Source organism: Mustelus asterias, unplaced genomic scaffold (assembly GCF_964213995.1).
Source record: "Mustelus asterias unplaced genomic scaffold, sMusAst1.hap1.1 HAP1_SCAFFOLD_42, whole genome shotgun sequence".
Lineage (NCBI taxonomy): Eukaryota > Metazoa > Chordata > Chondrichthyes > Carcharhiniformes > Triakidae > Mustelus > Mustelus asterias.
Genome location: NW_027590119.1, coordinates 1770280 through 1784318, shown reverse-complemented (window position 1 = coordinate 1784318; position 14039 = coordinate 1770280). Strand labels below are relative to the sequence as shown.

General features: G+C 45.7%; 1 protein-coding gene across 1 annotated transcript in view; it reads left to right on the top strand.

Annotated features, from left to right (window-relative positions):
* Positions 1–14039, top strand: part of LOC144482725 (uncharacterized) — a 65546-nt gene that overhangs the window by 49315 nt on the left and 2192 nt on the right. Inside the window, 4 exon segments of the mRNA XM_078201565.1 lie at positions 3050–3779; positions 8967–9663; positions 11645–11660; positions 13615–14009. Of these exon segments, the coding sequence (XP_078057691.1) occupies positions 3050–3779; positions 8967–9663; positions 11645–11660; positions 13615–14009 (1838 nt within the window).

The window sequence follows — 14039 nt, the reverse complement described above, 5'->3', positions numbered from 1 at the left end:
AAAAGTGCCTCAACTCTCTCCCTTATCTCCTGTCACTGATACTGCCCCAGCACCGTCTGTATTGCTGTAGGTTCTCGTAGTGAGGTTCCAGTGGGTCTCTTTCCCCTGGGCTCCCCCAACTATTCCTGACACCTCACGCTTGGACTATTTTGTGTTGTCTTATTGGGATGTGTGCTGGTTGTTTAGTGGGTTTGTCCGCCCCTGTTCCCAGCCCCTCTAAGTACAACGCCTCCCGCTCGGCCACCACCCCCACTAGCAGGGTTGATCCGTTACCCCAAAACCGGGTATCCTGCTATGGGCTGTGGTGTTCCCTACAGACGAACAAGGTTATCAAACTCCGCCCGGGTCCCTAATGGATCCTCCGTCGTCGTGTCTCTTGGTCAGGATGGATCGGGTCCCCTTTTCCTCAACACTTACACACATGTATTCTGTTATCAAAGCCCCTGTTATAGTTAGTAACTGTATCGACTCTGAGGTTGTTCGTCCCTTCAGAGTCAGTGTTGTTACCCGATTTACACTGTCCGTGCCTTGCACCCTGAGTGCCTGTGCCTCTTAGCGCCCGCTTCAAAACCCAACCTTAGCGTGGGAGATTTCTCCTCTTAACGTCCAGTTTAGGGTAGGGCACCTTGAGTCAAGCACTCCCTTGTCCTATTGCCTTGGCACAGACAGTGGTTTCATTTACAATCCTGGGTTAGTTACACCAATTAGTTCTGCATGCGGTACTTATCTTTATATTAGTCTTAATTCCTGTTATCAAATAGCCCAAAACCTGTTATCTTTACCTCTGGTCCTTTACTCCTATTAAAGTTAAAAGTTACTTACCTTTTTCCACGCGGTCGTTCTGACCTGTACCTCTTTAGTGCGGACTTCTGTTTCAATTTAAAAACTTAGGCAAGATTATACAGTTCTACAAGACAACAATACTTAAAACAGACAAACCCTAACCCTTAAAGGTACCTCACTTTGAACGGAGACCTGCACTCGCCTTTGACTGCTCTGGATTTGTATCAGATTCGTTTAAATTTGATCCCGACTTTCAAACTGTGGCCATCAGTCAGAAGTCAGATATCAAATCCTGCCGTGACTACGCCATTTTGTTGTAGGGAAATATCCCTTACCAGTGCAGAATAGAAGTTGAGTCGCAAATCAAGGTTCAAAGCGTGTCTTTATTGTACAATTACTGGGATCCCAGGGAGACCCCCGTAGCCAGCTCAGAAACAGTGGCTTGGCCACGTTGATCTCAATTAAATCACATCAGCTCTGGATCTTTATAGGGATCCAAAATTCGCGCGGGAACATTTGATTATGCCTTTTTTTACACAATGTATAAAGTGGTCTGTCAGTTTCAAAAGTCCCTAGGAAGTTTCATGGATTAGCATTTGTATGGTGTGTGTTCGTGTTAATGGGATTACTTGGTCCTGCCCCGGTGTCTAAATGCGTTTCCCATTACTATCTCTATGTGTCCTCTTATTTAAATTGGTCCTATTGTTCCGTGTCTGTGTTTCCTGCTTGTGAGATTGAGTGTTAATGTCATCCTGTCCTGTTGGATGTCTGGGGTATTTCATTCTTAACCTTTTATCCTTATCTCTTAGTTTATCAGATTTTTATGTCTGCCTTGGCCGAATTGGTAATATTTCAGTGATAGCTTGGTTTTGATAACCCACTCTCTGTCTCGTTTCATAGGGATCTTGATCTTCCTTGGCCAGTTTAAAATGCAGCTATGCGCTGTTGCTAGGCAGATTAGGGATCTTCCGTAGTTTCTGAAATTCGTGAGTCTCTCAGCTGTGCAGGGGGAGACCCGATCGAATATCCATCCGGGGGTGCCCCTCTGCATTGTTGGCCCGTTATGAGTGGTGCCAATTAGTCCAATAAAAATATATTTGATGATACAAATATGGTTTTCTGGAAAATTTCCTCCTTCACTGGTAAATCTCCTCTGCACCTTCTCAAGGATCTTTATATCCTTCCTGAAGAGCGGTGACCAGAGCTTTATAAATATTCAGAATAACTTCCCTGTTTATAGACCAATATCACACTTTATGAAGCTCGGGGTCAAATTTGCTTTGCTAATTACTCTCTTAATATGTCTTGTAGAAATACAAAATCCCTCTCCTTCACCTCCTTCTCTCTCCTCCCATTGAGGCCAGTTGGGTTTTTGTGACAATCCGGCAGTTTTCATGGTCAATGTTTCTCAGCGCCGGCCCCACAAATTCCCAGATTCATTCAGATCAGTTTGACAAGCTGCCTGTGTGTTTGTGTGGGCTCTCTCTCTCTCACTCCGAGTCTCCTGTTTTAAATCAGTTTTACAGGGTGTTAGAAGGGGAGAGTTTGACAAGCTACCTGTGTGTTTCTGTGGGCTCTCTCTCTCTCACTCCGTGTCTCCTGTTTTAAATCAGTTTTACAGGGTGTTAGAAGGGGAGAGTTTGACAAGCTGCCTGTGTGTTTCTGTGGGCTCTCTCTCTCTCACTCCGTGTCTCCTGTTTTAAATCAGTTTTACAGGGTGTTAGAAGGGGAGAGTTTGACAAGCTGCCTGTGTGTTTCTGTGGGCTCTCTCTCTCTCACTCCGTGTCTCCTGTTTTAAATCAGTTTTACAGGGTGTTAGAATGGGAGAGTTTGACAAGCTGCCTGTGTGTTTGTGTGGGCTCTCTCTCTCTCACTCTGTGTCTCCTGTTTTCAATCAGTTTTACAGGGTGTTAGAAGGGGAGAGTTTGACAAGCTGCCTGTGTGTTTCTGTGGGCTCTCTCTCTCTCACTCCGTGTCTCCTGTTTTAAATCAGTTTTACAGGGTGTTAGAATGGGAGAGTTTGACAAGCTGCCTGTGTGTTTGTGTGGGCTCTCTCTCTCTCACTCCGTGTCTCCTGTTTTAAATCAGTTTTACAGGGTGTTAGAAGGGGAGAGTTTGACAAGCTGCCTGTGTGTTTCTGTGGGCTCTCTCTCTCTCACTCCGTGTCTCCTGTTTTAAATCAGTTTTACAGGGTGTTAGAAGGGGAGAGTTTGCCGTTGGGAAGCTGACGGAGTGGCTCAATTTATCGTAACTTTGATATCATCAGATTTGGAACATGGAAGGAAAAAGCACATTTCACAGTGGGAAGAATCCGTACACGTGTTGTGTGTGTGGACACGGCTTCAGACAATCATCTGACCTGTGGAGACACAATCGCAGTCACACTGAGGAGAAACTGTGGAAATGTGGGGACTGTGGGAAGGGATTCATTTCCCCGTCGAAGCTGGAAATGCATTGGCGCAGTCACACTGGGGAGAGGCCATTCACCTGCCCCACATGTGGGAAGGGATTCACTCAGTCATCCTCTCTGTTCACACACCAGCGAGTTCACTCCAGCGAGAGACCATTCACCTGCTCCGAGTGTGGGAAGGGATTCACTATTTCAGCCCACCTGCTGAGTCACCAGCGAGTTCACACTGACGAGAGACCTTTCAAATGTCCAGACTGTGGGAAGTGCTATAAAAGTTCTGGGGAACTGATGCGCCATCAACGTGTTCACACTGAGGAGAGGCCATTCAGGTGCTCTCACTGTGGGACTGGGTTCAGACGATCGTCTGACCTCACTGTTCACCAGCGAGTTCACTCTGGGGAGAGGCCGTTCACCTGCTCCGACTGTGGGAAGGGATTCATTCAGTCATCTGACCTGCTGAAACACCAGCGAGTTCACACTGGGGAGAGGCCATTTATCTGCTCTGAATGTGGGAAGGGATTCACTACCTCATCGATCCTGCTGACACACCAGCGAGTTCACACAGACAAGAAACCTTTTAAATGTCCAAACTGTGAGAAATGCTACAAAACCTCTGAGAAACTGATGTCCCATCAACGTGTTCACACTGACGAGAGACCTTTCAGATGCTCTCACTGTGGGACTGGGTTCAGACAATCAACTCAACTAACTGCACACCAGCGAGTTCACACTGACGAGAGACCTTTTAAATGCCCAGACTGTGAGAAGTGCTATAAACGTTCTGGGGAACTGACGCGACATCAACGTGTTCACACTGATTCAGGTGCTCTCACTGTGGGACTGGTGCGATCTTGTGTGATCTTCTCAACTCTCTGTACACCAACGAATTCACACTGGGGAAAGACCATTCACCTGCTCTGAGTGTGGGAAGGAATGTACGACTTCATCCACCTGCTGAGACTCCAGTGAGTTCACAAGTAACGACAGTGATTGGATGTTGCTGTTCTTCACATTCAGGATTGAACCATCTTCATTAGGGTCCGTTTACACTGGTAATAAACCCCAGCCACTTTAGGGGCTAATATTCTCACTAAAAGTCAAATAAATCAGCTTTGCGTCAAACTCACACATTGTGTTGACTCTTTTTAATATCTCAAACATAATAACAGGTAACACATACATGGCCACTCTCCTCACTGTGAATCCTTCGATCTTTTCCAGACTGTGTAACTGGTTAAAGCTCTTTCCACAGTCAGTTCACTGGAATACTCTCACTCGAGTGGATGTGTCTCAGTGATTTTCCAGTCACACTGATGTTTAAACACTTTGAAGGAACAGACAAACATTTCCCATTCTAGTTTCAAATGCCGATGGTATTCAGATCCTGAATAATTGTGTGACTCTGTCAGATTCTAACGTCAGAGATTTGTGTCTGTAAATTCTCCCCTTCTAATAGACTGTGAAAGAAATTCACAAAAATCATTGCTGTCAGTACAGGATAAAAACTCAGAACAGACAATTCTCGTTTCTGTGGAACATTCTTTCGTCTCATTCTTGAAAATTTGTAAATCTCCATCCCAAACACTCTCCCTCCATTCTCACTTTGCTGGACCTGAAAGAGACATTGTCCTGAGGGTGCTGATTCATCCTAATCGACAGATCCGTGCTGACTGTTTCATGTACAGGACACATATTCCTGAAATCTTCACACAGGCTCGTGTCTAAGCATATAAAAAATTTGCATATTTAGTGAACTAAAAATGTATGCAATATTCAGAACTCTATTACATGATTAGAGATACAGGTGGGTGCGGAAGAACTTGACTTAGGGAGCAAGCAATCATGTTCTGGAACTCGCTGACGATGAGAGTGGTGGAAGTGGAGACGACCAGTGATTTCAAAATAAAATTGGTCGGGCACTTGAAGGAATGAAACGTACTGGGGAACAGGGATATCGAGGAAAAATGGCACTGAGTGGATTCCCCGACAGAGACTTGGCACGGACTCAAGCTGCTGAATTGATTTATCTTGTGCTCTGATGACTCTTTGACTGGAAAATATACAGAGTAGTTACAATACTATTCTGGAATTAAACAACATCAACTGTAATACAAATCCATAAATAATATACCCATTATGCACCACATAGTAAGAAGTCTCACAACACCAGGTTAAAGTCCAACAGGTTTATTTGGAATCACAAGCTTTCAGAGCGCTGCTCCTTCATCAGGTGAGAAGGAGCAGCGCTCTGAAAGCTCGTGATTCCAAATAAACCCATTGGACTTTAACCAGGTGTTGTGAGACTTCTTACTGTGCCCACCCCAGTCCAACACCGGCATCTCTACATCATGTGCACCATATAACAACGTAAGAAGTTTAACAACACCAGGTTAAAGTCCAACAGGTTTATTTGGTAGCAAAAGCCACACAAGCTTTCGGAGCTCTAAGCCCCTTCTTCAGGTGAGTGGGAATTCTGTTCACAAACAGAGCATATAAAGACACAGACTCAATTTACATGAATAATGGTTGGAATGCGAATACTTACAACTAATCAAGTCTTTAAGAAACAAAACAATGTGAGTGGAGAGAGCATCAAGACAGGCTAAAAAGATGTGTATTGTCTCCAGACAAGACAGCCAGTGAAACTCTGCAGGTCCACGCAACTGTGGGAGTTACAAATCGTGTGACATGAACCCAATATCCCGGTTGAGGCTGTCCTCGTGTGTGCGGAACTTGGCTATCAGTTTCTGCTCAGCGACTCTGCGCTGTCGTGTGTCGCGAAGGCCGCCTTGGAGAACGCTTACCCGAATATCAGAGGCCGAATGCCCGTGACCGCTGAAGTGTTCCCCAACAGGAAGAGAACAGTCTTGCCTGGTGATTGTCGAGACTGTTCTCTTCCTGTTGGGGAGCACTTCAGCGGTCACGGGCATTCGGCCTCTGATATTCGGGTAAGCGTTCTCCAAGGCGGCCTTCGCGACACACGACAGCGCAGAGTCGCTGAGCAGAAACTGATAGCCAAGTTCTGCACACACGACGATGGCCTCAACCGGGATATTGGGTTCATGTCACACTATTTGTAACTCCCACAGTTGCGTGGACCTGCAGAGTTTCACTGGCTGTCTTGTCTGGAGACAATACACATCTCTTTAGCCTGTCTTGATGCTCTCTCCACTCACATTGTTTTGTTTCTTAAAGACTTGATTAGTTGTAAGTATTCGCATTCCAACCATTATTCATGTAAATTGAGTCTGTGTCTTTATGTGCTCTGTTTGTGAACAGAATTCCCACTCACCTGAAGAAGGGGCTTAGAGCTCCGAAAGCTTGTGTGGCTTTTGCTACCAAATAAACCTGTTGGACTTTAACCTGGTGTTGTTAAACTTCTTACTGTGTTTCCCCCAGTCCAACGCCGGCATCTCCACACCATATAACAACACCAGACATATCAATGTTGTTACGATCCTCATGGTCACCTTATAATAAACAAATTCTCACAAATCCCAATCGAATAAACAAAGACAATGTTTCATTTTAAAACAATTTTACTTTAAAAATTAATCTAAAATTAACATCACTGAATCATGCATTAAGAAACAGTATTTGAATAGACAGGATAAATTACACTTTAAAAAGCTCAGACAATAAAAACAGGTTCCACAAAATCACAAACATTTCTCCCTCAGTATATTTGACTCTAATTCCAGTTCCAGAGAATTTCTCTGTCTCTGTATTTCCCAGGGGCAGAAAGAAAGTGTTTTCCTCACAGATGTTGTCCAGAGGATGAAGTTTGAGTCTGTGGTGAAGTTGGAGTCTGTGTGAAGTTTGAGTCTGTGTGTGAAGTTTGAGTCTGTGGTGAAGTTTGAGTCTGTGTGTGAAGTTTGAGTCTGTGGTGAAGTTTGAGTCTGTGTGTGAAGTTTGAGTCTGTGTGTGAAGTTTGAGTCTGTGGTGAAGTTTGAGTCTGTGTGTGAAGTTTGAGTCTGTGGTGAAGTTTGAGTCTGTGTGTGAAGTTTGAGTCTGTGGTGAAGTTTGAGTCTGTGGTGAAGTTTGAGTCTGTGGTGAAGTTTGAGTCTGTGGTGAAGTTTGAGTCTGTGGTGAAGTTTGAGTCTGTGGTGAAGTTTGAGTCTGTGGTGAAGTTTGAGTCTGTGGTGAAGCTACAAACAGAAGCTGTTCTGTTTCAAATCAAACTGCGGGACTTGGAAGAAAATGGTGGGAAGATTTTGCAAAGTCCCCTCCCCCACTCCCTCAGCTGGCAGCCCAGCACGCAGGCGCAGAGAGCGCTGCTGAGCCGAGTTGTCCGGAGCAGGCGCAGAGAGCGCTGCTGAGCCGAGCTGTCCGGAGCAGGCGCAGAGAGCGCTGCTGAGCCGAGCTGTCCGGAGCAGGCGCAGAGAGCGCTGCTGAGCCGAGCTGTCCGGAGCAGGCGCAGAGAGCGCTGCTGAGCCGAGTTGTCCGGAGCAGGCGCAGAGAGCGCTGCTGAGCCGAGCTGTCCGGAGCAGGCGCAGTGCGGCTGGCGCCAGCGGTCGCTCTCGATCTCTTTTTGGAGCAGCCGCCGGAGAGAGAGGGGGGAGGGGGAGATCACCGAGCGGCTTCTCGCTCTGGCCGGAGCCGCCAGCCGGTTGCCTGGAAACCTTGGCTCGAGGAGATGGCAGGGGGCGGGGGAATCAATGGGAGGGGGCGGGGCTCCCATGTCTGCACGCCCGGGCCTGCACACTGGAACTCCAGGACGTCACATCGGTACAGACTTATTCCTATTGGCTAATTCAGGCTCGGTTCCATTGTGACGTCTCAATGCGGAAGTTGGCCAACGATGTTCAGATTGAAACTTCCTCTTCTGGACAACATCTGGGAGGAAATCAATGTTTCTTTTCTCATTCTGGGGGAAATTGGGGACTTGCAACAACTGAAGGGAAAGGAAGTGAATCCAGGGAGGGTGCAGACTCTGGAAAGGAAACAGACAACATCGGAATTAGGAGCAAGACTCGGCCCAGGTCTCTTTTTCTTTCTCGCTCAAAGACATTGACATCCTTTCGCTCCCTCACTTTGACACTGAAGACAATGGGTTGTCTTCCCAGTGTTTATATGAAAGAAATTTCTGTTCTTTTAGTACTGGATGTCAGATAAGTCAGGATGGTGTGTGAGTTGGAGAGGAACTTGAAGGTGATGGTGTTCCCATCTATTTGCTACCCTGGTCCTTCTAGGTGGGTGGAGGTTGAGGGTTTGGGAAACTTTCTGTCAAAGTTCTCATTGAGTTGTCAATGTACAAAATCCCTCTCCTTCACCCCGACTTCTCCTACTTCTTTCTGTCTTCTCTCAGTGTCCAGAGTCTTGTGTCCAGACCGTGTGGCAGATTTCCTGCCCTGAAGGATATCAGTGAACCCGCTGGGTTTTTATGACAATCCAGCAGTTTTCATGATCACTTTTTCCGAGTGCCAGCCCCACAAATGACCAGATTCATTCAGCTCAATTTCACAAACTGCCTTTGTGTTTTTGTGGGTTCTCTCTCACTTCCTTTTTTCTGTTTTAAATCAATTTCACAGGGTTTTAGAAGAAGAGGATTTGCAGTTGGGAAACTGAAACCAAATATTATATCAAAACCTGATGGAGTTAGCCAATTTATTGTAACCTGAATATCATTGTGTTTTGAACATGGAAGGAAATAGCACCGTTCACAGTGAAGAGAAACTGTACACGTGTTCTGTGTGTGGACAAGACTTTAACCAATCATCCAGCCTTTCGGAACATAATTGCAGTCGCAACAGGGAGAAGCTGTGGAAATGTGGGGACTGTGGGAAGGGATTCGATTACCCTTCCCAGCTGGAGATTCATCGGCGCAGTCACAGTGGGGAGAGACCATTCACCTGCTCCCAGTGTGGGAGGGGATTCACTCAGTCAAACAGCTTACACATACACCAGAGAACTCACACTGACGAGAGACCATTCAACTGCTCCCAGTGTGGGAAAGGATTCACTGCCTCATCCCATCTGCTGAAACATCGGCGAATCCACACTGGGGAAAGGCCGTTCACCTGCTCCCAGTGTGGGAAGGGATTCGCTCAGTCTTCCAACCTCGCATTACACCAGCGAATTCACACTGGGGAGAGGCCATTCACTTGCTCCCAGTGTGGGAAGAGATTTGCTCAGTCAGCCACCCTCTCCACACACCAGCGGATTCACACTGATGAGAGACCTTTTAAATGTCCAGACTGTGGGAAATGCTTTAAAAATTCTGTAAATCTGCACTACCATCAACGTGTTCACACTGATGAGAAACCATTCAGGTGCTCTCACTGTGGGACTGGGTTCAAGCAATCATCTCAACTCACTGTACACCAGCGCACTCACACTGGGGAGAGACCGTTCACCTGCTCCCAGTGTGGGAATGGATTTGCTCACTCATCCACTCTGCTGACACACCAGCGAATTCACACCGGGGAGAAGCCGTTCACTTGTTCCAAGTGTGGAAAGGGATTCAGTCAGTCATCCAATCTGCTGAGACACCAGCGAGTTCACAAGTAACTGTTGTGATTGGATTTTGCTGTTTTCGTGTTCAGACTGAATCATGTACCTTTGGGTCTGTTTCTGCTGAATTGAAAAGTGACTCCAGCTCTGTTATAGGTGTTGATATAATTGGTCTTCGAAGGGGAGGATTTGGGGTCAGGAAACTTGCACAAAACATCAGATCAGGATTGGATGGAATTGCACAATGTATCGTAACCTGAACAGCAGAGAATTTTGAACAGGGAAGGAAATAGCACCGTTTTAATTATCTAACAGTCGCGAGATTTGAGGAAGATTCCAGTAGATTGCAAAGTAGCAAATGTAACTCCTTTATTCAAAAAAAGGAGGGAGGCAAAAAGGAAACTAAAGACCACTTAATATAAAACCTGATGTAGGGAAAATATCTTTATTAAAGATATCATGAGAATGAGAAAAATTCAGACAACCAGAGAGAGTCAGCATGGTTTGAGAAAGGGAAATCATATTCGACCTATTTATTGGAGTTCTTTGAAGGAGTCACATATACTTTGGATAAAGGGGGTCGGTTCGCTCAGTTGGCCGGGTGGCTGGTTTGTGATGCACAGCGACACCAACAGCACAGTTTCAATTCTCGTGCCAACCAAGGTTATTCATGAAGGTGCCGTCTCCTCAATCTTGCCCCTCACGTGAGGTGTGGTGATCCAAGATGATGAAAGGTATGGATAAAGCAGACGTGGAACGGATGCTTCCTCTTCTGGGGCATTCTAGGATGAGAGGTCATAGCCTTAGGATAAGGGGCAGCAAAGTTAAAACAGAGTTGAGGAGAAACTGCTTCTCCCAAAGGGTTGTGAATCTGTGGAATTCGCTGTCCCAAAGGGTGGTGGATGCTGGGACAGTGAGTAAATTTAAAGAGGAGTTGGACAGATTTTTAATTGGTAATGGGTTGAAGGGTTATGGGGAGAAGGCAGGAAAATGGGGATGAGGAGGTTATCAGCCATGATAGAATGGTGGAACAGACGCGATTGGCCGAAGGTCTAATTCTGCTCCTATATCTTATGAATTTATGATCCTCAGGTTAAGTGACCACCAGTCAGCTCTCCCTCTCAAGGGGACATCTGGGAGATGGTGCCTTTATATATTGGATAATGGGGCAGCAAAGGTGAATGTACTGTACTTAGATTTCCAAAATGCATTTGATAAGCTGCCACATCAAAGCTTAATGTGGAAAATAGAATCTCACAGTGTGGGGGTAATATGGCATGGAAAGACGATTGGCGAGCTAACGGGAAACAGAGTTGGCACACATGGATCTTTATCTGGTTGACAGGATGTGACGAGTGGTGTGCCAAAGCGATCAGAACTGGGACCTCTACTTTTAACAATTTATGTAAATGACTTGGATGCAAGCATGGTCGCTAAATTTGCTGAGGACACAAAGGTAGAAAAGTAAGTTGTGAAGAGGATGTAAGGAGGCTACAAAGGGATGTAGATAAAGTTCAGCTAGTGGGCAAATATTTGGCAAATGGAGCATAACATGGGCAAATGTGGAATTATCAATTTTGGCAGGAATTCCTGCCAAATATTTCAAAAAACATTAAATAGTGAGAGGTTGCAGAGCTCTGAGATTCAGAGGTGTCCTAGTGCATGAATCACAAAAGGCTGGAATGCAGGTACAGCAAGTAATCAGGAAAGTTAATAGAATGTCATTGTTTATTGTGAGGAAAGTGGTTACAAAAGGAGTGAGTTTATGTTTCAGTCATACAGGACACTGGTGAGACCACATCTGGAGTGTTGTTAAAGTATTGAACTCCTTATTTAAGGAAAATGTAAATGCATTGGAAGCAGTTCAGAGAATGTCTACCAGACTAATACCAGAAATTGGCAGGTTGTCTTATGAGGAAAGATTGGAGAATCTGGGCTTGTTCACTGGAGTTTAGAAGAACAAGAGGGGCCTTGATTGAAACCTTTTACGTTTCTGAGGGCTATTGACTGGGTTGTTGTGGAAAGGATGTTTTTTCTCTTGCAGGAGAATTTTGAACAAGGAGACACTGTTTAAAAATGTGTTTCAGACAGAGATAGGGAGAAGTGTTTTCTCTCAGAGGATCATGGATCTTTGGAACTCTCTTCCTCAAAAGGCAGAGGAAGCAGAATCTTGGAATATTTTGAAGACAGAGCAAGATGGTCTCCTGATTAACAAGGAGATGGAAGATTATTGGTGAGGGTAGTGGGCAGGAATGTGGGGTTGAGGTTACAATCAGATCAGCCACGATCTTATTGAATGGTGGAACAGGCTCGAGGGGCCAAGTGGCCTCCTTCTGTTCCTAATTATTATGTTCGAATGGGTCTGTTTCCATTGCTGTTAATAAACAACAGTCCATTTATAGATGTTAATATTGTGGATAATAGTCAAATAAATTGACTTTATGTTAAACACATGGCCTTTTTAATATCTTCAACACAGGTTCGTCCAATGATGTGCGGGTTAGGTTGATTGGCCGTGGTAAAATTGACCCGAGTGTCTGTGGGAATAGCAGGGTCATTAAGTGGGGTTATGGGAATAGGGTCTGGGTGGGATTGTGGTCAGTGCAGACTGGATGAGATGCATAGCCTCCTTCTGCACTGTAGGGATTCTATAATTCTAGTCTTGTAATAGAATGGGGCAGCACGGTAGCACAGTGGTTAGCACTGCTGCTTCACAGCTCCAGGGACCTGGGTTCAATTCTGGCCTCGAGTCACTGTCTGTGTGGAGTTTGCACATTCTCCTCGTGTCTGCATGGGTTTCCTCCGGGTGCTCCGGTTTCCTCCCACAGTCCAAAGGTGTGCGGGTTAGGTTGATTGGCCATGCTAAAATTGCCCCTTAGTGTCCTGAGATGTGTAGGTTAGAGGGATTAGTGGGTAAAATATGTAGGGATATGGGGGTAGGGCCTGGGTGGGATTGTGGTCGGTGCAGACTCGATGGGCCGAATGGCCTCTTTCTGCACTGTAGGGTTTCTATGAGAACATTGTAACTATGTTAATATATTTCCAGGCATCGTTATTCCAATAGAGAAGGAGTCCATGTCAACTCCTTATAGAGCAATCCAGTCAGACCCATTGCCCCTCCATCTACTCATTCTCCTGCAAGATTATTTCCTTCAAGTGTGCCTCCAATTTCAGTTTGAAATCTTTAATTGCTTTCAATGCCACCAGATCCGTGGGCACCCAGTTCCAGATCATGATCACTCGCTGCACCCACCATATCTCCAACCAAGTAATGAGTGCTGCATATTACACACATTTGAACAGGAAGTGATGAGCATAGATTGGTTAACCAACATGAATTGGCACCTTTAGGAGAATTGGGAGGGTGTATAGTGGGAAAAAGTAAAGAATTTTCTATAAAAATTGGAATTGTCTTTTCTGAATTTCTAAGTTGCACTGACAGTGATGAATTTTGGAAATTCGTGTTACAGGATATCAGAAGAGGATTTCCAGACAGAAATCTCAAAACAAATACTCATGGTGATCTGACAGATTAACTCCATTCATCGGGACCTGGACAACATCCGCCTTTGGCATCTACAAAGAGAAATATTTGTCTGTTCTTCTGCTTCAAGAGATTTCAACCATAAATGTGATTGGAAAAGCATGGACGCACATAGATCGGAGTGAGAGCGTTCCAGTGAACTGACTGTGGAAAAAAACTCCAACACAGCTTGAAAAGACAGCACCAGTCACATTGGGGTGAGACCGTTCGGGTGTTTTGTTGTGGATGAGGCTTCAGCTGACTATCAAACTGGGAGAGACACATGGACACCAGCACCATGGAGAAGCCGTGGAAATGTGGAGACTGTGGTAAAGGATTCAATTTCTCACACCAACTGGAAACTCATCGATGTAATCACACTGGGGAGAGGCCGTTCATTTGCTTGGAGTGTGGGAAGGTATTTGCTCATTCATCCTCCCTGCAGACACACAAACGAGTTCACACAGGGGAGTGGCCATTCACCTGCCCTGAGTGCGGGAAAGGATTCACAAGTTCATCCCACCTGCAGACACACAAGCGAGTTCACAGCGGGGAGAAGCCATTCACCTGTTCCGATTGTGGGAAGGGATTCAGTGAATCATCCAACTTGCTGATGCACCAGCGAGGTCACACCGGGGAGAAATGGTTCACGTGTTCAGAGTGTGGGAAGGGATTCACTCAGTTATCCCACCTGCAGACACACGAGCGAGTTCACACCGGGGAGAGGCCATTCATCTGCTCTGAGTGTGGGAAAGGATTCAGTAATTCATCCAACCTGCAGAGACACCAGCGAATTCACACCAGGGAGAGACCGTTCAGCTGCTCCGAGTGTGGGAAGGGATTCACTGATTCATCCTATCTGCTGATACA